A 26337-nucleotide genomic window follows, 5' to 3' on the forward strand; every position below is an offset into this window, starting at 1 on the left:
CACGGGGAGATGCCACTCTTGACCTAGTCCTCAATGGGCTAGGGGGACCCGCAAAGGAGGTGGCAGTACTAGCGCCACTAGGAAACAGTGATCACAACATGATCAAATGCAAGCTAGGAAGTGGGTCATCAAAGGTGATAAGAACCACAACAACAGCACTCAATTTCAGAAAAGGAAATTACGATGCCATGAGGAATATGGTGGGAAAGAAACTCAGCGGCAACTCAGGGAGGATGGAGACCGTAGAAAAAGCCTTGTCCCTACTCAAAGGAACGGTGCAAGAGGCACAGAACCTGTACGTCCCCAGGTTCAGGAAAGGGTGCAAAAAGAATCGAACAAAAAACCCAGTATGGATAACAAATGCACTGAAAAAGGCGATAAGTGACAAAAAAGCATCTTTCAAAAAATGGAAAAAGGACCAAACAAAGGAAAACCAGAAAGAACACAAAGGACACCAAAGAGAATGTCACTGAGTGGTTAGGAAAGCAAAAAGAGAATATGAGGAGAGACTGGCGGGGGAAGCAACAAACTTCAAACCATTCTTCAGGTATGTAAAGGGGAAGCAACCGGCCAGGGAAGAAGTGGGACCATTGGATGATGGAGACAAGAAGGGAGTGGTAAAGGAAGAAAAAGAGATAGCTGTCTGGTTAAATAAGTTCTTCTCATCAGTCTTCACAAGAGAGGACACATCCAATATTCCAGAACCCGAGGAGATCATAAATGGGGACCAGGATGAAAAGCTGGTCTAACTTAGAGGTAAGACAAGAGCGACAAATCACCGGGCCCGGATGGCATCCACCCAAGGGTACTCAAAGAGCTAAGGAACGAAATAGCGGAACCACTTCGCTAAATATGCAACCTATCCTTAAAAACTGTGGAGATACCGGAGGACTAGAAAATAGCAAATGTCACGCCCATCTTTAAAAAGGGTTCAAGGGGTGACCCAGGAAACTACAGGCCGATAAGCTTGACCTCGGTCCCGGGAAAGATGATGGAAGCACTGATTAAGGACAGCATCTGTGAACACATAGAAAACAATGGACAACTGAGGGTGAGCCAGCACAGCTTCTGCAAGGGAAGGTCATGCCTCACAAACTTACTGTACTTCTTTGAGGGAATAAACAGTCAGATGGATAAAGGGGAATCCATAGACATCATTTACCTTGACTTCCAAAAAGCCTTCGACAAGGTACCCCATGAACGGCTGCTTAAGAAGCTGTGGAACCACGTTGTGCAAGGGGATGTCCACCGATGGATCAAAAACTGGCTGGCAGGCAGGAAACAGAGGGTTGGAGTAAAGGGCCATTACTCAGACTGGCAATGGGTCACGAGCAGAGTTCCACAGGGGTCGGTGCTGGGACCGCTCCTGTTCAATATATTTATTAACGACCTGGAGGCGGGAACAAATTGTGAGGTTATAAAATTTGCGGATGATACCAAACTCTGCAGCAGTGTTAGAACCGCGGAAGACTGTGAGGACCTGCAAAGGGACCTGACGACACTGGAAGAGTGGGCAAAAAAGTGGCAAATGAGCTTTAACATAGAGAAATGCAAGGTCATGCATGTAGGGAAAAAGAACCCGATGTTCAGCTACAAAATGGAGGGATCACTGCTAGGGGTAAGTAACCTTGAAAGAGACCTGGGGGTGATGGTAAACACAACATTGAAGGCGTTGGCACAATGTGCGACAGCCTCAAGGAAAGCAAACCAAATGTTGGGTATCATTAAGAAGGGTATCACGGCCAGGACGAAGGAAGTCATCTTGCCACTGTACCGTGCAATGGTGCGCCCGCATCTGAAGTACTGTGTCCAGTACTGGTCGCCGTACCTCAAGAAGGACATGGTGGTACTTGAAGGAGTCCAGAGAAGAGCGACTAAACTGATAAAGGGTATGGAAAACTTCTCATATGCTGACAGGCTGAAAAAGCTGGGGCTATTCTCCCTGGAAAAACGGAGACTTAGAGGAGACATGATAGCAACCTTCAAAATCCTGAAGGGCATAGAAAAGGTAGACAGGGACAGATTCTTCACACTGTGGGGAACCACAAGTACAAAGGGGCATTCGGAGAAATTAAAAGGGGGCATGTTTAGAACAAACGCTAGGAAGACATGGAACGTGCTTCCGGAGGCCATGATAGGCCAGAGCACGTTACAGGGCTTCAAAGAAGGTTTGGATAGGTTCCTAGAGGATAAGCGGATTGAGGGGTACAGATAGGAGTTGAGGTAGGTTATAGGAATAGTCAAGGCCCATTGCACAGGTGATGGGCCTGGAGGGCCGCCACGGGAGCGGACCGCTGGGCGGGATGGACCTCTGGTCTGGACCCAGCGGAGGCAAATTCTTATGTTCTTATGTACTTTCCTCAGCATGTGGAGGCTGAAAAAGCATGATTTAGCCAAGGAGTTGAGGTGGTCATTGAGGGAGAGAGAAGAATCGATAATGATGCCAAGGACCTTGCTTGAGAACTCAAGCTGCAGTGCAGTGCCTGAGGGTAGTGCGAAGAGGGTGGGCAGGTGTTCTAATTTTGGGCCGAGCCAGAGTAATTTTGTTTTTGATTCATGCAATTTCATCTGTACTGAGAAGGACCAGGAATGGAGTCTCTTTATGCAAGCTGTAATGTTCTTGTGGAGGTTGGTGAGGTTCTGGTCTGTCTCAAGGAGGACAAGGATGTCATCAGCATATGTGTAGATTGTTTCAAGGGGGGATAATTGGAGGAGTTTCAGGCAGATATATAGATGTTAAAGAGAATAGGGGATAGGGATGATCCCTGAGGGACACCGCAAGATGGTGTCCAAGGAACGGATATGGTGCCATTTGTGTTGACAGTGTAGGAGCGAGAGCGTAGGAAGTTTGAGAACCACTTTAGGACGGTGGATTCAATTCCTATCTCGGAAAGTTGATAAAGTAGTATGTCGTGGTGGACAACATCGAAAGCTGCAGAGAGATCAAATTGTAATAGGACAGCAAATTTGTTACGAGAATGTAGTTGTTGCACCTTAGAAATTAAGGAAACTCTGAGTGATTCAGTGCTGAAACTGGGTCTGAAGCCATATTGGTAGGGATAGAGGATGGAGAATCTCTCTAGGTAAGAAGAGAGCTGGGTGGCGACTATGGCCTCTAGCAGTTTAGTTAGGAGAGGGATATTTGCTATGGGGTGGTAGTTAGATGGTAAGGAAGGGTCGAGATCGTCTTTTTTCAGAAGAGGGGACAAGGCAATGTGTCCCATTTCTGTGGAGAACAGGCTCGATAGTAAAGCAGAATTTATAAGCCTGGTAAGGGAGGAGATGGCCTGTGCGGGAATGTTTTCGTAAAAGTAGGAAGGGAAAGGATCCAGAATGCAATTGCAGGATTTCAGTTTGAGACAGAGTTTAGAGATCTGGGATTCAGATACAAGTTCAAAGGCAGTCCAGGATCTATCAGCAGGGATAGGGTTGGAGTCGTTGTGGAGGCAGAGAATTGTAAGAGACTGCTGGGGGGAAAGAACTCCGTAATTTTTCATTGAAAAATTTAGCTAGGTCGTTTGCGGATTTGGGGGAAAGGGGAAAGGTGGAATCGTTTTTTGAGGTTAGGTTGCGCCAGATGTTGAACAGTGTACTATTTTGGTTTTTTGATCTGGTGATTTTATCTCCATAGAAATTCTTCCTTGCTTTTTTTAGTACTGTGTCATAGAACTTGATGTTGTCTCTCCAGGATTGTCTGTCTGAAGGGGATTTCAATTTTTTCCATTTACGTTCCAGGGCTCGACATTTCAGCTTTAATTCCCTGTGGTATGGAAGATACCAGGGAGCCTTGCGGGAGTGGGAGATAGGTTTAGTAGACAAAGGGGTAAGAGCATGGTAGGTAGTCCCGGAAAGGGTTACCCAATTATGCCAGTTGGAATTTGGGTCGGCATGTTTAGGAAAAGGGGGGAGTTGGTTGAGAAATTGGGTCCACAACAGTTCACTCGTGATCTTTTTGCGGTAGGTGATACTGCTTTGCCTTTTTTTATTTTTGTTTTCCTTTTTGCTTAAGCTTCACATAGAGGGGGGTTCAGAGTCACGGAGGTCAGCATTCCCTCCTCAGCCCACAGAAATCCTTTGTCGCTGCCTGCGATGTGCGCCGCTCAGTATAGAATCGAAAGTGGATGGAAACTAGGAATTTCAGTAAGCATTTTTTTTTTTTTTTTTTTTTTACAATTGAATTCCCTGGACTTTTGGGTAGCACCTTGTATGTTTCATTGGTTCATGTTTTAAGTGTTGTGTTGTAATATGAGCAGAACAGACTTGTTTCTCGGGGAGTGTCCCCAAACCATTTCCTCTCTAGGGCTGACCATCTACTTTGATACGAACTGAGGAATTGCAGGTCAGCCCAGAGTGATGGGAGGCAGAGGGAAAATTGCTAATGAGGCTCTCTACACAGAATCTCACAAGAAGGGATTGACTATCCAAGAATGATGTGCCCTATTTACTAGCAAGAAGATTACTGAGGTAAGTACCTAATCTTCCCATGTGCCATTCAATGCAAAAGACTGAAAAGCACCCCACTCGCTGCTGGATTATTGTCTACATCTTACTATTATTGCGCTGGTGGAGAGGGAAACAGTGGCAGAGTTTTTAAAAGCATGGGATGAACACAGAGGATCTCAAATCAGAAAAAAATTAAGGCCAGTACTGCGCAGACTTGCATAGTTTATGGCCGTTTGAATGAGGATGGGCTGGGGAGGGATTCAATGGCTGGGATGGTTTAAATAGGCTGGAGTGAGCTTTGATGGAGACTGCAGTAGATAGAACCTAAGCATAGTACCGGGCAGAGCTCTAGGTTCTGGCCCAGCAATAGTTAAGAAGAAGGAAAATTTTAATTCAGTAATTTAAAGAGTTGGTAGGGTTGGGCATACTGGATGGATCATTCGGGTCTTTATCTGCCGTCATCTACTATGTTACTATTAAACTAGTATAAAAAGACTTAGATTTATATTGTGTGCATTACGTAATGTTTGATTCTTAGCAAATAATGAAATTTAATAAGAGTCTGTAATAATGCGGCAAAATGCGAGGTTATAAAATTTGCGGACGATACCAAACTCTGCGGAAGAGTTAGGACCAGGGAGGAGTGTGAGGACCTGCAAAGGGACCTGGACAAGCTGGAAGACTGGGCAAACAAATGGCAAATGCGCTTTAACGTTGAGAAATGCAAGGTTATGCATATAGGAAATAAGAACCCGTTGTTCAACTACAAAATGGGGGGGGGGGCACTGCTGGGAGACAGCGGACTTGAGAGAGACTTGGGTGTGCTAGTGGATGCATCAATGAAGCCATCCGCACAGTGTGCAGCAGCAGCGAAAAAAGCCAACAGGATGCTGGGCATCATAAAGAAGGGTATCACAACCAGGACGCGGGAAGTCATCATGCCACTATATCGGGCGATGGTGCGCCCGCATCTGGAATACTGCGTTCAGTATTGGTCGCCGCACCTCAAGAAGGACATGGCGGTACTTGAGAGAGTCCAAAGAAGAGCAACGAAGCTGGTAAGAGGGCTGGAAAACTGCCCATACGCTGAGAGGCTGGATAAGCTGGGTCTCTTCTCTCTGGAAAAGAGGAGGCTCAGGGGAGATATGATAGAGACCTTCAAAATCCTGAGAGGCATAGAGAGGGTGGATAGGGACAGGTTCTTCAGACTGAGAGGGACAACGGGTACAAGGGGGCACTCGGAGAAACTGAAGGGGGATAGGTTCAAGACAAATGCAAGGAAGTTTTTCTTCACCCAAAGGGTCGTGGACACATGGAATGCGCTCCCGGAGGAAGTGATCAGGCAGAATACAGTATAGGGATTCAAACAGGGATTGGACAGATTCCTGAGGGACAAAGGGATCGTAGGGTACTGAAAGGGGTGCGGGGACAAAGGGTCAAGAATTTGATGGGAAGATAGGACTTCGATGAGAAACCAAGGGGTGATTCAGACAGGTCATGACCTGTTGGGCCGCCGCAGGAGCGGACTGCTGGGCGTGATGGACCTGTGGTCTGACCCAGCAGAGGCACTACTTATGTTCTTATAAACACTCCGTCTGTTATCCTAATTAGAATAATTGACTATAAATAAAGAGATATGCTAGGGGTGGGTGGTAGTTGCGGAGGTTAAGTGAGGAAGAAGACTTGAGTTAGGCCCTGCTGTGCCTTCCAGAGCCTATGGGGCTCATAATTAAAAAAAAAAGTTTAAAAAGTGGCCTAAACGGCTACTTGGACGATCAAAAAGCCTGATCGTCCAAGTACCCATAATCAAAGCTAGTTTTAGACTTATCTAAAACCAGCTTAGGCCTTTCCCCTGCCTCTAAACGAAGTAAAGAGAGAAAAGAGACATTTTTAGAGGAGGGGAAAGCTCCTCCTTCGCCTAAAAGCTCTTGTTTTGGACGTTTGGGGCTTAAGCTTTTTTTAGGTTGATTATATGGTATAAGTTTAGACGTAGTGGTGGTCTGGGCGTTTAAACAGCTGAACGTAGAGGCAGGCCATTATCAAAAAAAACCTCCTTTTGGACGTTTTTTTTGATAATGGACATTTTCTCTGCTTTTACTTTCAACGTTTAAGGCCTTAGGCCAAAAGGGGACTTAGACGTTTTGTTTGATTATGCCCCTCCACCTGTTAATGATTTAAGCTGTAATAGTTAAGTTTCTATGTATCTCTAGCAAGAAGTTCAAATTTAAAACTATGTGGAAGAAGGCTTTTATACTATGGAAACTAGCTAATAAGTGAAGTTTGCTCCCTTAAAATTTAAATTGCTTTTATAAAGGAACTTACCATTTTTTATCTCAAAATAATCAAAGCATAGAGCAAAATAATGTTCACTTATCCAGAGAGTTGTGTTCTCATCTCCGAAGTTCTTCCTAGGCATTAATATTTATGGGTGCATAAATATTAATGCCTAGTTTATAGAATTGCAGTCCTGACTTAAATATATATTTAGTTATGAACTTGCCTTTTGTGCAAACTTTGTATAAGGTTGTGTTCTTTAAAGACACAGGTATCTACTTTTTATGCTAACTGAATTACAAAATTAAGTGCATTTAAACTAGTTTTACAGTATCCTGGCCTTTTGTGGTGGTTGTGATATCATGGGAGATGCAAATGTTTTCCATTCACATTAATGCTTTGTTTTGTAGATGAAAAGGCACCTGAGGTTCTGGGCGACTTCTTTTCAGACACTAGCAGTACCTTGACAGCCAGTGACATGAGTGGCAAATATTCTCACAGCAATTCCAGGATATCTTCGTACGTACCCTGTCTTTCCACCCTTTGCATCTAAACTGTGAAAAATCTGAAATTTAACTGGAGATTTTTATATACAGTTGTGTATGGGACTATATTCCAAATTATAAGGACCTGTGAGTATGGAAAGAATGATAATGGGGACAGGTTCCCAACAGTAATGCACTGGAACAAAGAATACACTTCTTAACTCAGACATGAGCAAACTACGGCCCATGGGCCATATCCGGCCTGTTTAGTTTTTTAAATCCGGCCCGCGGCTGTAGTTTGCCCATGTGTTCCTTAGCCCTTTCTCTTGCCATCGTCATGCGCAGCAAAGCACCGGGTGGCCCCATTCTGCGGCGGTTTGTATATGTGTATGATTGACTGAGTGAGAGAGTTCCGAGTCCTGCGTACGTATATGTGCGAGTGAGAGAAGAGAGACTGCGTAGTCGCCCAGGCTATCGTGGGATCGCCTTGCCTTCGGCTTTAGCCCGCAGGATTCCATCTCCTCAACGTTTTATAGACTTCGCAAACACGCATGCTCTTTTGACCACGGTCAGTCACTTGCTTGCGCCACAGGGTGGAGGGGGGGCGGCAGCATGGGGAGGAGGAGGGAAAAGAGGAGCCTCTGAATACTGGAGGGCTGAATCTGAAAGAAAAGGAAAAAATTACAAGTGAACATGAATGGCTTAGACTCAGAGCCCTGATATTCCTTGTGATGGTTGTCTGAGCACATGGATTGTTCAGGCATACGCTTTGAATTGTTGCTTAGTGGTTAGATTGGTAAATGTGTGGTATTGTATGTGATCACACATAGATATACAAAAAGGTTGTTCCATGCTTCTAAAATGAATTTGCTATAAAATTTTAACTTGCAACACAAGATTCTGTTCTTGTACTGCAGTGATTAGTGTTAAGATGCAGAATTTTCATGGCTGTCACATCCTAAGTGTTGGCGTGTGAGAAAGGAATGGGGTATAAGTGGCCTGAGGTGTTTGCTCCTAAACCTATTCTTTGCTAATTTGAAATATATGCATTGAAACATGTGTTTCTATAGATGTTGAATTACTTGTTTTAGTTAATAATTTGTGGGCAACGTACCTGAAAATGTGTAGGAGGAAAAAATCATCAAGCATTTTAAATGGTGAGTGGCCTGGCGGGATGTATCTTTTTCACGGGGGAGAGGGGTTGAAGAAGGGAATAATGAATCTCATCAAAAACAATAATAATAATTTTTTTTTTTAATCCCGAATTCCTCTTTGCCCGCAGCACTTGAAAAAGTGTCAGTGTGAGGCGCAGAGAGTGAGAGGGAAAGGCTCGAAGAATCAAGGAACTGAAAGGGGCTATAGCTGAACTGCTTAAACTAATAGCCAATCTGTCGATCAAATCGGGAAGGATTCCAGATGACTGGAAAGTGGCGAATGTTACGCCAATCTTCAAGAAAGGTTCGAGGGGAGATCCGGGAAACTACAGACCGGTGAATCTGACCTCGGTGCTGGGAAAGATATTAGAAGCGCTGATAAATGACCGCATCATTGATCATTTTAACGGACACGATCTGATGAGGACCAGCCAGCACGGCTTCAGCAAGGGAAGAACTTTCTTGACGAACTTGCTGCACTTCTTCGAGGGAGTAAACAAGCAGATAGACAATGGTGCCCCAGTCGACATTCTGGATTTTCAGAAGGCGTTCGATAAGGTCCTGCATGGAATTGAGGGTGAAATACTCACGTGGATTAAAAACTGGCTGGCAGGTAGGAAACAGAGAGTGGGGGTGAATGGACAATACTCGGACTGTAAAAACGTCACGAAAGGAGTGCCTCAGGGTTTGGTGCTTGGACCCGTGCTCTTTAACATACTTATAAGCGACCTGGAAATTGGTACGACGAGTGAGGTGATTAAATTTGCAGATGATATGAAGTAATTCAGCGTAGTGAAGACGCAGGGGAATTGCGAAGACCTGCAACGTGACTTAAACATGCCCGAGAAATGGGCCGCAACATGGCAAATGAGGTTTAACGTGGATAAGTGTAAGGTGATGCATGTCGGTAACAAAATCTTATACACGCCTACAGGATGTCCTTTGCAGAACTTGGCAAGATCTCCCAGGAAAGAGACTTGGGAGTACTTGTCGATGAAGCCATCCACGCAATGTGTGGTGGCAGCAAAAAGGGCGAACAGAATGCTAGGAATGATTAAGAAGGGGATCACAAACAGATCAGAGAAGATTATCGTGCCACTGTACCGGGCCATGGTACGCCTTCACCTGGAATACTGCGTCCAGCACTGGTCGCCATACATGAAGAAGGACTTGGTACTACTCGAAACAGTCCAGAGAAGAGCGACTAAAATGGTTAAGGGGCTGGAGGAGTTGCCGTACAGTGAGAGTTTAGAGAAACTAGGCCTTTTCTCCCTTGAAAAGAGGAGACTGAAAGGAGACATGATCGAAACATTCAAGATAATGAAGGGAATATACTTAGTAGATAAAGACAGGTTGTTCACTCTCTCCAAGGTAGAGAGAACGAGAGGACACTCTCTAAAGTTAAAAGGGGATAGATTCCATACAAACGTAAGGAAGTTCTTCATCCAGAACATAAGAAGTTGCCTCCGCTGAGGCAGACCAGAGGTCCATCTTGCCCAGCGATCCGCTCCCGCGGCGGCCCATCAGGCCCATTGTCTGAGCAGTGGTCCCAGACTATCCCTATAACCTACCGCTACTCCTATATGTACCCCTCAATTCCTTTATCCTCTAGGAACCTATCCAAACCTTCTTTGAAGCCTTGTAATGTGCTCCGGCCTATCACAGCCTCCGGAAGCGCGTTCCATGTATCCACCACCCTCTGGGTGAAAAAGAACTTTCTGGCATTTGTTCTAAACCTGTCCCCTTTTAATTTCTCCAAGTGCCCCCTTGTACTTGTGGTTCTCCATAATCTGAAAAATCTGTCCCTGTCTACCTTTTCTATACCCTTCAGGATCTTGAAGGTTTCTATCATGTCTCCTCTAAGTCTCCGCCTTTCCAGGGAGAACAGCCACAGCTTTTTCAGTCTGTCAGTATATGAGAGGTTTTCCATACCCCTTATCAGTTTAGTTGCTCTTCTCTGGACTCCCTCAAGTACCGCCATGTCCTTCATGAGGTACGGCGACCAGTACTTGACACAGTACTCCAGATGCGGTCGCACCATTGCACGATACAGTGGCAGGATGACCTCCTTCGTCCTGGTCGTGGTACCTTTCTTAATAATACCCAACATTTTGTTTGCTTTTCTTAAGGCTGTGGCGCACTGTGCCGATGCCTTCAAAGATGTGTCTACCATCACTCCCAGGTCTCTTTCAAGGTTACTTACCCCTAGCAGTGATCCCCCCATTTTGTAGCTGAACATCAGGTTCTTTTTCCCTACATGCATGACCTTGCATTTCCCTACGTTAAAGTTCATTTGCCACTTTTTGGCCCATTCTTCTAGTGTCGTTAGGTCCCTTTGCAGATCTTCGCAGTCTTCCATGGTTTCAACAGAGAGTGGTGGAAAGCTGGCATGCTCTTCCTGAGGCTGTTGTATGGGAAAACACCCTCCAGGAATTCAAGACAAAATTTAAACAAGTTCCTGCTAAACCTGAACATATGCAGGTAGGGCACTGGTGTTTGACCTAGGGGCTGCTGGGCATGATGAACCGCTGGTCTGACCCAGCAATGGCAATTCTTATGTTCTTATGAGTCTTGGAAAGCTGTGGTAATGTGGTTGTATTTTTTTCAGTGAGTATATTAGTCTTAGGGCTGTATTTTGGACTTTTTGTAATTGTTTTAGCATGTTGGTGGGGCATGATAGGTAAAGTATGTTACAGTAGTCCAGGAGTTCTAGGATTAGCGCTTGTACTATGAGTTTGAATTGTTCGTTGTTGAAGTATTTTCAGACTTGTCTTAAGTTGCGCATGGTTGCGAGAGCCTTCTGAACCTTTTTGCTGATTTGAAGTTGCACGGTGCAGCCTTTGTCTATCATTATTTCCAGCAGCTTTAGGTTAGGTTGTAAGGGATATGTTTTAATTTGTGGTCTCTCATCCATTTTGACACTGTTTCTAGTGCAATGTGTAGTTTGTTTGTTGCGTTGGGGATGGTTTGGTCTAAAGACAGAAGGATGGTGAAGTATGTTTGAGGGGTGAAGTATGTTGTGTGTTTCTAAGTATTCGGTGAGAAGTTTTGCTTTGAGGCCTTCCATTAGTTTGATGTATAGCGGTATTGAGGCTATAGGTCTGTAATTGGATGGCTGATCTTTTGCTCCCTTTGGGTCTTTCAGAATAGGGGTTATGATGATTTTGGTGACTTCTTGTGGAAATTGACCCTCTGTGAACATGAGGTGAGTGCAGAATCTAGTGCTGGCAGCTTTTAACAGGTATGAGGGACAGTGGTTGAGGACAGAATTCTCTTATACCGGGGTCGGAGTCAGAGGTTAGCCATGTTTTTGCAAGGAATAGGCATCCTTACTTCTCTGTTTCTACCCAGCCCCTTATTAGGACAACCTTTGGACCTAGAGCCCTGATATTCATGTAATTACATGCTATTGGGGTATATTCCATTTGAGTTTTGTTGACCCTTTTTAAGTAAAGAAGAGAGCTTAGTTGGGAATGGGAGTTGGGAGGGGGGGCGAGTTTCTTGGTATGTTTATTGGTCTTCTCCCCCATGTTGGGGGGATTCTGTGGTGCATATAGGTCAAGCAGTCTACCAAGTTTCTGTCTACATAACTTTTCCTGACTAGGTGGTGATGTCTGTTGGTTGTTATAGGTTCCCTCTAAGGTGAGCGCATGAGCGATCGCTCACTATTTTCAGTGGCGTCGCTCATACGCTTTCCTCTGTCGCTCACTCGAGGGCGGGAAGAGGTGAGAGGAAGCGGCGGCGGCCTGTATTTTAAAGTTAAAAGATGCAGCGGCGGCTCCTCTCAAGATCCCTGACTGCATCGGATTTCCGACGCAGGTGGGGGATTCGTGAGAGAAGCCGCTGCCACGTCTTCAATGTCCTACCAAGGGGAGGACGGTCCGCCCCGGCTGTGCACCCGCCCTAAGGCTGCAGTCGGAGAGGAAGTTCGGGCCAGCCAATTGCTGCCTGGCTGGGCGGAACTTCCTCTCCGACGGCAGAATTGACATCGGGGGAATGCTGGTCGGCCCGGTGGGAAGCAGAGAGAGCTTGGGGCAGCCGCAGTGGTGGCTTTGGGGCCTGTTTCCCCTGATGGATGCGGCGGTGGCTTTGGGGCCTGTTTCCCCCGATGGTGGCAACAGTGGCTTTGTGGAGGGTAGGGAGAAAGAAAGGGGGCAGGCAGGGAGACAGAAGGGAAACAGAAAAAAAGAAAGGGGGCATCAAGAGGAAAAAAAAGAAAGAAAGGACAAGGAGAGAGGAAGAAAAAGTTAGGGGAGGGAATGAGGTCTGGAGGAGAGGAAGCATACAGGCTGAAAGAAGGGAAGAAAGATTGGATGCACAGTCAGAAGATGAAAGTGCAACCAGAGACTCATGAAATCACCAGACAAGGTAGGAAAAATTATTTTATTTTAAATTTAGTGATCAAAATGTGTCTGAATTTATATATGCTGTCTATATTTTGCACTATGGCCCCCTTTTACTAAATCGCAATAGTGTTTTTTAGCGCAGGGAGCCTATGAGCGTCGAGAGCAGCGCTGGGCATTTAGCGCAGTTCCCTGCGCTAAAAACTGCTATTGTGGTTTAATAAAAAGGATGGGGGGTATATTTGTCTATTTATGTATGGTTGTTACTGAGGTGACAATGCATAGAGTCATCTGTCTTGACCTCTTTGAAAAAAAACCCAGAATAGGAATGATAATTAACATTTTCTCAGCGTATAGTGTGCTTTGTGTTTTTTAATTTTATTGTTGGTAGATCATTTTGACTTGGTCATTTTAAAGTAGCTCGCAAGCCCAAAAAGTTTGGGCACCTCTGAGCTAGAGCGTTGAAGCTGTGTATTTCTATTTTATCCCCCCTTTTACAAAACTGTGGAGCGTTTTTTAGTGCCAGCCGTGGTGGTAGCAGCTCTGATGCTCAGAATTCTATGAGCGTCAGGGCTGTTAGCACTGTGGCTAAAATCCACACTACAGTTTTGTAAAAGGGTGAGGGGTTAGTTTGTGATGACATATTCCATACTAGGCGAAGGTGTTTTCTTTGTTCTGTGTGTTCGAAAGACATGGTTTTCTGTTAGGATTGACGGTGTAGGATTGATCTGTGCTGGTCTGGCTTGTTTAGTTTTACAATGGGTGTATTGATGTACTGCTCACTGCAATATGTAAGATGCTGCCTTTTCCTAGGTACTCATGTGTGACGTGTGGTTTGTTACTCATGTTTTTCTTACAGATGGGGGGGAGGGGGTGCCAAAAAATGATGGGCCCCGGGTGTTACATATGCTAGGTACACCACTGTATGTAAAGATACCAGAAAGCTGGCGTAGCAAAAATTTTAAGTAAATTGTTATTCTTCTAAGCTTTGAGTATTTAACCCTCCCACAATCTCACGGGCACTCATTTCAAGTTTATTGAGATTTTGATTTAAACGCAATATCAAATATTTTCAATGCGTATAACAAAAATAAATTTGGGGAAATAAATAAAACCATTTGAACAATAAACATACAAACATAAACATAGATGATTAAAATTACATAAGGAGTACAAGGATAAACTACATTTGTTTAAAAATGCGTCCTCCGTGCCTGCTCATAAATTTGTGGAGTATGTAACTTGTCACTCATGCATATTTTTTTTTGCACACACCTCATAAATCCAATCTATTTAAATCAAGGATTCATTCTTGCTGGTATAATCTTAATATTTACAACCAGAAGGATTCATTTTTTGAAAAATAACTTTTCAATTAGTTTTTACAGTTTATATAAAAAAATTACTGATTTGGTTATACTATTAGAAATACATAGATAAATAATTATAAAATTATTGAGGTGAACTATCTCCAGTTTAATAGGTTAATCATTCATATTTGGACAACTTTTCTGCTGTACTTTATTGAAAGGAGAAAAATAATCATTACCTTATTAACTATTTAAATAGTTTTATTTAACCAAAATAATATTATTATTTGCTTAAATATCCATGTTAGCTGTTATGGTTAAACAAAATATCTTAAAAAAACAAAAAAAACTTGGACTATCAGTCAGGTCCACATATGAAAAACTTAAAATACAGTACTCCCCTGAAATTTGCAGGGGTTCCATTCCAGGAGCACCCACGAATTTCAAGAAACCACAAATGTGGTTTAGGAGCAGATCAGAGGTGAGAGAGGGCTGCAGGGATGGCGGCAAGTGCTTCACACCCTCCTCGGTCAGAGCGCTCTACCCACCTGCCTCATGGGTCCCTCGGTTCCCAGCACTATCTTTTCCTTCCTTTCTCAGGCTCACCCTCAACTGGAAAGAACGCTCAGCACCGCAGCAGAATCTCCCACTCCCACCCCCATCCCCCGACTGCTCTTAAGGTAGACTGCAGAGAATTTGCCTACTCTGAAGGAGAGCTGAGCGAAGACTGGAACCCTAGCAGAAGTGAGCTTCCTTACAATCCATCATCTCTGCACAAATTCTCCCCCACCTCGCTTTGTTGTTGAAAAGGCAGCCTGTACATAGGACACCAGACAGTAACTGCAACAAAAGGGGTCAAAATGGAAGGGCGGGAGAGGGCTAGATGTTCTTTTCATGAGCAGGCAAAGAATAGGGAAAGTTGCTTTTCCATTGGTCAGTCATTCATGGTATTTTCTGACTGCCTCTTCCGTGAATGATTGTGTCTGCAAACCGCGAATTTGCGGGGGTCTACTGTACTGTCTTCTGTAGCTCAGTCATTTTCACCTTTATCATCATGTTTGTTCATAATCTGGAAAAGAAAACACAAGCTTACTGCTTTATTGGGTCCTAATTGATTTCTCAGTTTGGAATGAATGAGTCCAAAAGAAGAGAATAATCTTTCTATGCCAGCAGAAGCTACTGCTGTTAAACATGAAATCATTACTTCAACATTCTCTAAATCCAAATGCTTAATAAGTGACTTCACCAGTTCTCTGGTGTGACTTTCTTTAAAACATCATGAGCAAACATGTTTCTTGACTTTCTCCCTTAGTTCTGACGTTTATTATAGTTGGCATTACAGATGGATGATTTCATAGCACTCTACTATTTACCTCTTCCATTGAAAAAAAATGGCCATGTAACCCTACCCACCAAAGAGGAAACTGCACATTTTCTTTCCTCCTCCAAACTTACTACCTGTTCCTCTAGTCCGATTCCCACCCATTTACTCAGGACTGATCCCTTCTATCTGTCATATCCTCATTCACATTCCTGATTCCTTCAAATATTGCATGGTCACAATGCGCCTCAATAAATCTTCACTGGACCCTACCTGCCCTTCCAACTATCACCCCTTCTCCAAGATATTTGAACATGCTGTTCACCAATGTTGTCTTGACTTTCGTATTCTTGACCAAGTTTCCAAGTTTATTAAAATTTTACTACCCCGCACCTTGGGAAAACCATCAGGGCAGCCTACAATCTAAAATACACTAATGTGCATACATAAGATACCATAAAATAATAATTAAAACATAATTATGATTTAATCATAATTAAAACATAATGGACACGACATGAAGGACAGGGTGAGGAACTACATAATATAATAGAAAAAGGATGAGGGAAACAGGGAATTTCAATTTTACATGATACCCTCTTTGCACTGTACATTGAGAGGGAAATTAGTACACATCAGCAAAAAGAAATGTTTTCAGGTCTGCCTTGAACTTATCAATGGAGGGTAGGGAACATAACGATAGTGGTAACAAATTCAACTTCAATCAGGCTTTCGCCCTCTATATTTTACAGAAACTGCCCTTGCTAAAATCTCCAATGACCTCTTCCTGACCAGCTGCAAAGGCCTTTATTGTATCCTCATCCTTCTCAATCTATCTGCTACTTTTGACGCTGTTGATCTCCACTTACTCTTTGATACTGTCCTCACTTGGATTTCAGAGCTCTGTTATTTCTTGATTTTCTTTTCTCTCCCACCATATTCTGGTGGATCAGTCAATGTACCTCAGGGCTCTGACTTTGGACCTCTTCTTTTTTCCATCTATACTCATTCCCTTGATGCTCTGATCTTCCATGGTTTTGAGTATCACCTTTATGCTGATGACTGCCAGCTCTATCACTCTACTCCAGAAATTTCGACAAGAATTCAGGCTCGTATCTCTGCCTGGATGTTCTACTGCCATTTAAAACTGAACATGGCCAAGACAGAGCTGATTATCTTTCTCCTAAACCCACTTCTCCTCTTCCTCCATTTTTTATTTCTATGGCTAAGAGTCTCATCTTTTCTGTCTCATCAACTCGCAATTTTGGGTGTCATTTTTGCCTCCTTTCTCTGCACTAATCCGACAGACTGCTAAAGCATGTAATATCACCAAAATCTGATCTTTCCTTTTTGAGCACACTACCAAAACTCTTATCCACATTCTTATCACTCTGGCCTACATTACTGCACTTGCTTCTTAAATTCAGAAAGTGTCTTCATCTCCACCACCTCAACTGGGAGATTATTCAACACTTCTACTACCTTTTCTATAAAGATGTATTTTCTTAAATTACTTCTGAGCCTATCACCTCTTAACTTTTGTGCCCTCTCCTTCAGAAGTTTTCCTTCATTTGAAAAAGACCACGGAGATATTTAAACATCTCTATCGTATCCCCTATCTCCAGTCTTTCTTCCGGAGTATACATATTAAGCACTCTGTCCTCAAACAATTTATGACAATTGCCAGTAACCAATTTTCCATTGCAATAGGTGAGACATTCTAAACAAGTAGGTTATCTCCCAATGCCTGTTTGCCATATGTAGAAGGATTCCAGTCCATATTTTTTCTGTGACCTTCTCTACTTCACTGGGTGTATGCGTCCTTAGTAAAACTCCAGGTTTCATGGCGCAGGCTACATTTCCTGTCTCCCAGTCTCATGGAGAGGATCCGTGAGGGTGGAGGTTACAGTCGGTGTCCGTCCAACTGGCAGTCTGAAGATCTTCAAGTCTGGTTATTTTGGAAATAATCTGAGGCAGAAAATCACTTTCCTCCGTTCAGCTGCAGTGAAACAAACTGACAGGCAAGGCACTTCAGTGATTGTGCGTACACCTCCATTATTTCCTATGGCAACTTCGGGGGTGGTCTGTAAAACTCTCTAAAACTCATTTTTTTAGTGTTTCTGAGGGTAGGGTTCAGGTCTATCACCTCCCTAAATTGCTATTTGTTATTGTCAGATTTTATTTTTGCTGTTTTTGATGAGAATTCACTGGCGGTGGCCATGTTGGATTTTTGGAGTTTTATTTCTGCCTCAAAACCCCTTGATTTGATTTAAAATTGTTTGAGATGGACTCCCCAGCTCCTAATCTGTTGAATGTGTGGATTGATTGTGCCAAATTGGCGCAGGATCAGTGATCATGGGAGAGGGGGAGGGAGCTTCGGTCTTCGCCTCCTTCGGGTTCTCAAGGGCTGGGGAGCCGGCTTAGTCCATGATTTCAGGAAAAAGAATCCCACTCAGAGGCCATTCTGGAGTCTGGCACCAAATGTCAACGTTATGAGTCTGGATTCTTGGCACAGAGCACACACCTCAACAGAGCACTACAGTGGACAAGGTGTAAATTTTCACCAGACTTTTTTTCGGCTTCCCTGGAAAGTTCATTCTTTGGACCCAGCTCATTGGATGCAGCCGGCAGGTGTGTCAGTTTTTTCTGAACCAGTTGCACCAGTGGAAGAGATCCCTTTTTAATGTGGAATTCTCTACCAAATACCCTGAGGGCCAAAAAAAATTTTGATTACCGTATTTTCACGTAGATAACGCGCACCCGTGTAAAACGCGCACATGGGTATAGCGCGTGGAAAACACAAATTTATGTACAGAAATTTTTATATAACGCGCACACCCGTATACCGCGCATGCTGCCCGACTCTCCTTTCGCCCGCCCCGACTCTCCTCTCCCCCTTGAAGTCCTGTCCCCACTCTGAAAACCTGATGCCCCCCCCGACGTCCGATTCACCCCAACGCAGGACCGCTCGCACCCCCACCACGAAGGACCGCTCGCACGCACTCCCACCCGCACCCCCACCCTGAAGGACCGCTCGCACCCCCACAGCCTCCCGACCCCCCCCATCATGTAGAAGCTCCTACTGCTTTCTCTTGGCGGTCCCGGCCCTTCCGTGAGCCCTGCGCCTGCGCTGCTTCCTCTTCCAGCGGTTCGCCCTTTCTCTAACGTCAAGCCCTCTTGCCCCCCCGACTCCCCGACACGATCTTGCCCCAGCCAACCGCGGCACCCCCGACACGATCGGGGCAAGAGGGAGCTCAAGCCCTCTTGCCCCCCCCCCCCGACACGATCGGGGCAAAAGGGAGCCCAAGCCCTCTTGCCCCGCCGACTCCCCAACTCCCCGACAATATCGGGCCAGGAGGGAGCCCAAACCCTCCTGGCCACGGCGACCCCCTACCCCCACCCCGCACTACATTACGGGCAGGAGGGATCCCAGGCCCTCCTGCCCTCGACGCAAACCTCCTCCCCCCAACGACCGCCCCCCCCAAGAACCTCCGACCTCCCCTCCCAGCCGACCCGCGACCCCCCTGGCCGACCCCCACGACACCCCCAACCCCCTTCCCCGTACCTTTGTGTAGTTGGCCGGACAGACGGGAGCCAAACCCGCCTGTCCGGCAGGCAGCCAACGACGGAATGAGGCCGGATTGGCCCATCCGTCCCGAAGCTCCGCCTCCTGGTGGGGCCTAAGGCGCCTTGGCCAATCAGAATAGGCCCGGGAGCCTTAGGTCCCTCCTGGGGGCGGGGCCTTGGGCACATGGTCGGGTTGAGCCAATCCGGCATCATTCCGTCGTTGGTTGCCTGCCGGACAGGCGGGTTTGGCTCTCGTCTGTCCGGCCAACTACACAAAGGTACGGGGAAGGGGGGTGGGAGTGTCGTGGGGGTCGGCCAGGGGGTCGCGGGTCGGCTGGGGGGGCGGTCGGAGGTTCTTGGGGGGGGGCGGTCGTTGGGGGGAGGGGGTTTGCGTCGAGGGCAGGAGGGCCTGGGATCCCTCCTGCCCGTAATGTAGTGCGGGGTGGGGGTAGGGGGTCGCCGTGGCCAGGAGGGTTTGGGCTCCTTCCTGGCCCGATATTGTCGGGGAGTTGGGGAGTCGGTGGGGCTCCCTTTTGCCCCGGTCGGGGGGGGGGCAAGAGGGCTTGAGCTCCCTCTTGCCCCGATTGTGTCGGGGGTGCCGCGGTTGGCTGGGGCAAGAGGGCTTGAGCTCCCTCTTGCCCCGATCGTGTCGGGGGTGCCGCGGTTGGCTGGGGCAAGAGGGCGGGAGTGCGTGCGAGCGGTCCTTCAGGGTGGGGGTGCGGGTGCGGGTGGGAGTGCGTGCGAGCGGTCCTTCAGGGTGGGGATGCGGGAGCGGATGGGAACGCGTGCGAGTGGTCCTTGGGGGTGCGGGTGCGTGCGAGCGGTCCTTCGGGGTGGGGGTGCGAGCGGTCCTGCGGCGGGGCGGTGAATCGGACGTCGGGGAGGGGGAAACTATGTAAAAAAAATTTTGTGCAACGCGCTCACGCGTATACCGCGCAAGGTTATGCACGGTTTGTAAAAACATGTATAACGCGCGCGTTATATGCGTGAAAATACGGTAATTCAAAGGTGGACTAAAGTGTTTCCTTTTCAAAGACACCTTTGAGTAATAACCTCTTCCTTTTACCTCTTACGTTTTCTAACTCTCTCCACTTCTAGCCTCTTTATCAAAGAGGACCTTCTCCCTCCCCCTCCTCATTTTTCTTCCCTTTTTATGTCTGCTTTTCCTGTAAATATTGTATTTCACCAAAACTTACCTATTGTTTTTATTTTAAGTCCTTAATTTGTCTTGTCGATATATCCTTGTAAGTCTCCCCCTTGTATTCATGATAGGCGTTTCAAACATTTTTTTATTTTTTTTTGTTTTAATTTGTTTATTGAAAATTTTTCAGAAAACAATACAAAATCTCAGAGGAATAATAAATATAAAGCCAAAAATCCACATGAAACATATCCTCCCAAACCCCCGCCCCCAAATTCCAAAGAACATAAAATAAAAAGTTGTACCGTAACTCTTCAGTACAATGCATAAAATCACAGCCATCAAAACCAAACCCCTCGTCCCACCCCACCCCAGGGTCAAAAGTATACCTAATAGCAGTACGAAAGGTTTACAAATAACAAATATATGGCTAACTATTGTTCATGAGGGACTTTCACACCACCTAATATAGGGATCCCACACTTTAAAAAAGGGAGTAAGATGAGTCTGAGTCAAAGCAGTCAATTTAGACATACGAAAAATAAAGTCTACTTTTCGCAATAGGTGAGTCCGACCTGGGGGAAAAGACTGTTTCCAATGAGCTGCCAATAAAAGTCTAGCAGCAGTAAAAATAAAACAAGCTAATTTATGGGCTTTAGCAGTCAATGGAACCAAGGGGAGATGTAAAAGAGCACTACCCATAGATCGAGTAAGAGTGGTGTGTAAGATATCAGACAATAATTCAAAAACCATATCCCAATATGGTACAACCCTCGGGCAGTCCCACCAAATGTGAAGAAAGGTACCTGGCTGACCACAATGTCTCCAACATAAATTTGATACTTGAGGGTACATTATATGGAGACTCTGGGGTGTAAGGTACCACTGGTAAAGCATCTTATATCCGTTTTCCACCAAAGAGCTAGCTATAGAAACACGAAGCAAGCGACTAAACACCCACTCCCAATTAACAGTTGGTGGAACTGGGTGCAAGAGTCCCTCCCAAATAAATAGATATCTAATTTGGGGAGCCTGTTGTTGAATAAGGGCCTTATAAAATCTAGAAATGCACCCCCTACCACTACTTCCCATAATCGCCCACTCCAGGGGAGTCTCCTCCAAGCAAAGATCACTGAGAGCCCTGCGACCAATAAAATCCACCACCTGACGATATCTAAAATGATCATTCATCGGCAAATCATAAGCTTCCCTCAAATCAGTAAACGATATCAATCGACCGTCTTCCACAAAATCCCCCAAATCCATAAGACCCTGTTGGGCCCAAACACGAAAGCGAAGATCAACTTTTCCAGGTACAAAACCCAACGCCACCCACAACGGGGTACTACGAAAATAAAGTCTAGAATGGAAAAAACGAGTGCGTGTCCGGGCCCACACCACAAACGTATGATGCAGAAATGGATTAGCCCCTTTAAGTAGCTGTCGAGCCTCCCCCATCGATAACCAAAGGAGCACCCGACAGAGCTCCTCAGAACCCAAAATTCTTTCCAAGCGAACCCAACTCTTTGATCTGTCTTTACACCAAGCTAAAAAAGACTTTAATTGAGCTGCCACATAATAGCGCCTCAAACAAGGTGCCGCCATACCCCCCTGGGTTCGAAATTGATGCAACACATTCCTCGGTACCCGCGGGGGTCGACTTTTCCAAATATATTGAAAAATTCTTCTAGCCACCCCACGAAAGAAAGTAGCGGACAAAGGAATGGGCAAAGCTTGAAAAAGATAAAGTAATTTCGGTAAAACTAACATTTTCACACTCTGAATGTGGCCATACCAAGATAAGGAAGTATTCTCCCATCTATCCAAATCAGCCCAAAGGGATTGCAAAAGTGGCGGAAAATTAACATCAAATAAAGAACGAAGCTGCGCTGGTACATTAATTCCCAAATAACGGAGAAATTTAGATGCCCATTTAAAAGGATAGTTAGCCTTCAACAAAGCACAATCTCTGGGGTGCACCGATAAATTTAGAATCTCCGACTTATCCATATTAGTACGAAAACCTGAAACTGCACCATAACGAGTCAGTTCATCTATAATCCCCGAGAGAGAAATACGTGGGTAGGTTAATGTAAAAATAACATCATTAGCAAACATCAGCAACTTAGTGGAAAGCCCACCACATACCACACCATGAATAGATTGCTGGGCTCGAACATGAGAAGCCAAAGGCTCCATAGCCAATGCAAAAAGTAACGGCGAAAGCGCACAGCCCTGTCTGGTTCCTCGTGCTAACATAAAAGTATCCGTATAACTCCCATTAATACGAAGAACTGCTAAAGGCTTTGTATATAAAATTTTAAGCCAAGTAAAAAATTGCCCTCCAACACCCATAGCTGATAAAGTGCTCAACAAAAATGGCCAAGACACCCAATCAAAAGCCTTTTCCGCATCAACACTCAACAGCAAAGCTGGCAAATTCTCTCGCTGTAACAAACCAAATCAAATGAAGCAATCTACGAATATTATCAAAAGTTTGTCTCCCTTCAATGAAACCCGCCTGATCATCATGTACTAATTGGGGCATATAACGTTGCAGCCTACGAGCCAATATTTTTGTAAAAATCTTATAATCTGTATCTAATAATGAGATCGGACAATATGATCCACATTGCGCAGAATCCTTACCAGGTTTCAGAATAAGCGTTACACCCGCCAATCTCCAAGGAAAAGGCAGCTCCATACCCTGATCCAGGCTATTAAAAGCCCGGGTAAGAGGACCCACTAATAAATGCCGAAAACATTTATAGAAGCGATTTGTAAAGCCATCCAACCCAGGTGCCTTCTCATAAGCTAAAGTAGAGATCGCCCACAGAGTTTCTTCTTCTAATATAGGAGCGGACAAATTCTCAGCTTCTTCAGGCTTCAGTTCTGGGAGCCGCGCCTGAGCCAAATAGGTATCAATTTGAGCTTGAGATACTGTATGCTCTGTAGTATAGAGATGTTGATAAAAAGAAAGGAAAGCACCAGCAATAGATTTCGGAGAATAGCAGGCAGAACCATCCACAGCACGCACCATAGTAATCACATTTCTCAATTTTTTGGCCTTCAACTTGTAAGCCAGCAGATGGCTCGCCCGATTACCTTGCTCAAAATATTTCTGCTGAACTGATTGTAATTGTTCTGACAGCTCATCTAACTGCATCACCTGGAGGTCTTTACGCACTTTATCTAAACGGGTCAATAAAGTAGCAGAAGAGGGAGTCCACTTATGCACTTGTTCCAGATAATGCAATTGTTGTCGTAAGGATTCCTGTTTTCACCCACATTCCCGCCATCTATGTACCCCAATAGATATAATATGGCCACGTAAGACAGCCTTCATGCCTTCCCAAAAAATCAAAGGAGATATCTCATCACTGGTATTAAACTGAATATAGTCCCTAAGGCACTGTTCTATCCGCGACACTATTATTGGATCCACCAATAAACCATCACAAAGCCGCCAAAACCGCCTTCCAAAAGGAGCCATATGAGGGTGCAAAACAAAATGCACCGAGGCATGATCCGACCACACCCGCGAAGCTATAGAAACATCAGATATCTGGGAAAGTAAAGCCTTATCAACCCCCCCCAAAATCAATATGAGAATACGAATTATGCACTTCAGAAAAATAAGTATAGTCTTTGGTGGTGGGATGAAGATGTCTCCAAGGATCAATCAAAGCCCAGGACGTGAAGAAAGAGTGCAATTGCTTTCTATCAGATTTTCCATAATGAATCAACTGGGTCGAATTATCCAACCCAGTATCATAGGTCAAATTAAAATCCCCCCCTACGATCAAAGGGCCCTCTACTATCCCACGAAGCACAAGATCCAGAGACTCCAGAAAAGCTTTTTGCTCAGAATTGGGAGCATAAAGATTAAAAAAAGTATAAATCTCCTGCTGAAGCTCCACTTTCAAAATGAGATAATGACCCTCCGGATCATGTACCAAGTGTTTAACCTGCAGGTCAAGATGCTTGACAAACAAAATCCCTACACCATGTTTTTTAGACCCCTCTACATTTGAAGCAAAGTAAATATGGGGATAACGAGGGTGTTTCAGAAGTGACTCATATTGTGGCTTAAGATGGGTCTCCTGAAAGAAACCCACCCCAGCCTTCAACCGGTCAGCCTCTTTAAAAAGCAATTGCCTCTTTCGAGGTACATTCAAACCTCTTATATTTAAAGTAAAGAAACAAATACCGTTAAGTGCCATTCAAAATTTTCATGCACACACGCAACCATGCTCCCAGCAAACAACCCATCACAGCAAACCCCGCACAAATCCACAGCAAAAAAAGACCCTTTCCCCACTCCACCCCCAACCCCCCGTTCCCCCCAACCCCTAACAAACCAGAGGCCCTCAATAATTTGGGCTAGAAGAGAAAGTGACAACCCATCAAACCCCAAATCACGCTAGCCATACAATAGGTGAAAAGAGAAGTTGCCAAACACTCAAAAAGCAAACAAGAGGAGCAAGCCAAACTAAACAAAGAACTCCAAGTCTTTCAGCGGATTAACAAACCATCACAAAGTTTCAGGTAAGTCCAGGAGTCGAACCCTTCTCCAAGCCAGACCGCTGCTGTAGCCGCTTGCTATTGGTAGGAATCCGCTTCCAGCGTTGCGATTGAGCACCAGTTCCAGATGATGTAGCCGGTTCCTCCGGAGTTGAAAAAAGTTGAGCCTCTCGCAATATTGCAACGGCTTCCTCCACTAATGTAACTTTATGCTGTTGAGAAGCTACTTGGAAGGAGAGTCCAAAAGGAAAAAGCCACCTATAGCTAATGGCATGTGATTGTAAACAGCGAGTGACCTCCCAAAAATCCCGGCATTTCCGAAGAGTAATCGGCGACAAGTCCGCAAAGAGCTCCACTTTGAAATTGTCCCAGGTAATGTGCCCCAATTTTCGAGCTGCCTGAAGAACTTGGGCTTTAACCGGGTAGCGAGAAAAACAAGCTACCACATCCCGAGGTCGATCACCCACCCGAGGGCCCAAAGCTCGATGAACCCTCTCAAAATCCAGCACCGGTATAGGAGCCCCGTGGTCAGCAGCTTGAAGAAAGCGTGTACAAATATCTGAAAAATGAGCCTGGAGCTCCGTAGCAGCCAATGGTTCAGGGACTCCTCGTGCCCGCACATTATTCCGTCGACTGCGATTCTCTCCATCCTCCAAACGAAGCTGGAAATCTTCCTGTCTGCGTGCAAGGTGGGCACAATGCGTTTGAAGGGCCACAAGATCCGAATCATGATCAATCACATGTTCCTCGAATTCATGTAAACAAGCCCCCATATCCTGCACCGATTGCCTGATCTTAGTCACCTCCGATTGTAGGGAGCTCTGTATCGAGAGTATAGTAGATTTCAAATCAGCCATCCAGGAGCGCATTTCCCCACATGTAGCTGGGCGAGCGTCAGACGCTATAGCAGAAGACTCCGTGCTCAACAAAGTAGCACCCAGATCACGCTGCGGCTTGCCTACCTCACAGGCCTCAGAATTGTCCGGTGGCTGATAGGCATAATTTTTTAAGTCGGCTCGCCCCTTCTTAGTCGCCATCTATACCCCATAGGTTTTCCACGCAATAAAACCAGAGCAAAGAAAAGTACTGCTCTCTCACCGCAAAAAAAAAGCTTTAAGTATAGCACGATTTGGAGGAGCAACGAAATCAAGCTACCATCACTCCCGGTGACGTCACTTCCTGTTGTTTCAAAAAATTTTAAGAAAACTTGGGACCCTCTAGTCTGGCTATGGCAGAGCTCGATTGCATTATGCCATATGGATAGTATGCCGCTTTTGTCACCTGATACTGCTTTTATTTTGGATCCGGCTGATACCCAAGCTGGAACTAGTACATGATCGCCATGAGAGTCCAAATTTGGGGTAGGATCCCTTAGTCAGCATATCTTTTAAGCACTGGTTGCCTTACATGAAGAAGGACACAGTACTACTCGAAACGGTCCAGAGAAGAGCGACTGAAATGGTTAAGGGGCTGAAGGAGTTGCCGTATATTGAGAGATTAGAGAAACTGGACCTCTTCTCCCTTGAAAAGAGGAAACTGAGAAGGGGACATGATCAAAACATTCAAGATAATGAAGGGAATAGACTTAGTAGATAGAGACAGGTTGTTCACCCTCTCCAAGGTAGAGAGAATGAGAGGGCACTCTCTAAAGTTAAAAGGGGATAGATTCCGTACAAATGTAAGGAAGTTCTTCTTCACCCAGTGAGTGGTAGAAAACTGGAACGCTCTTCCGGAGGCTGTTATAGGGAAAAATACCCTCCAGGGATTCAAGACAA

The 26337-nt window shown here is 45.2% G+C and overlaps 1 protein-coding gene across 3 annotated transcripts in view; it reads left to right on the forward strand.

Annotated features, from left to right (window-relative positions):
- ELP1 (elongator complex protein 1) overlaps window positions 1–26337 on the forward strand; it is an 882162-nt gene that overhangs the window by 675213 nt on the left and 180612 nt on the right. For all 3 annotated transcript variants that reach the window (XM_033918172.1, XM_033918151.1, XM_033918160.1), the window contains exon 32: window positions 7128–7236. In XM_033918172.1, the coding sequence (XP_033774063.1) occupies window positions 7128–7236 (109 nt within the window). The remainder of the gene's footprint in view (window positions 1–7127; window positions 7237–26337) is intronic.

This window comes from Geotrypetes seraphini, chromosome 1 (genome assembly GCF_902459505.1).
Source record: "Geotrypetes seraphini chromosome 1, aGeoSer1.1, whole genome shotgun sequence".
NCBI lineage: Eukaryota > Metazoa > Chordata > Amphibia > Gymnophiona > Dermophiidae > Geotrypetes > Geotrypetes seraphini.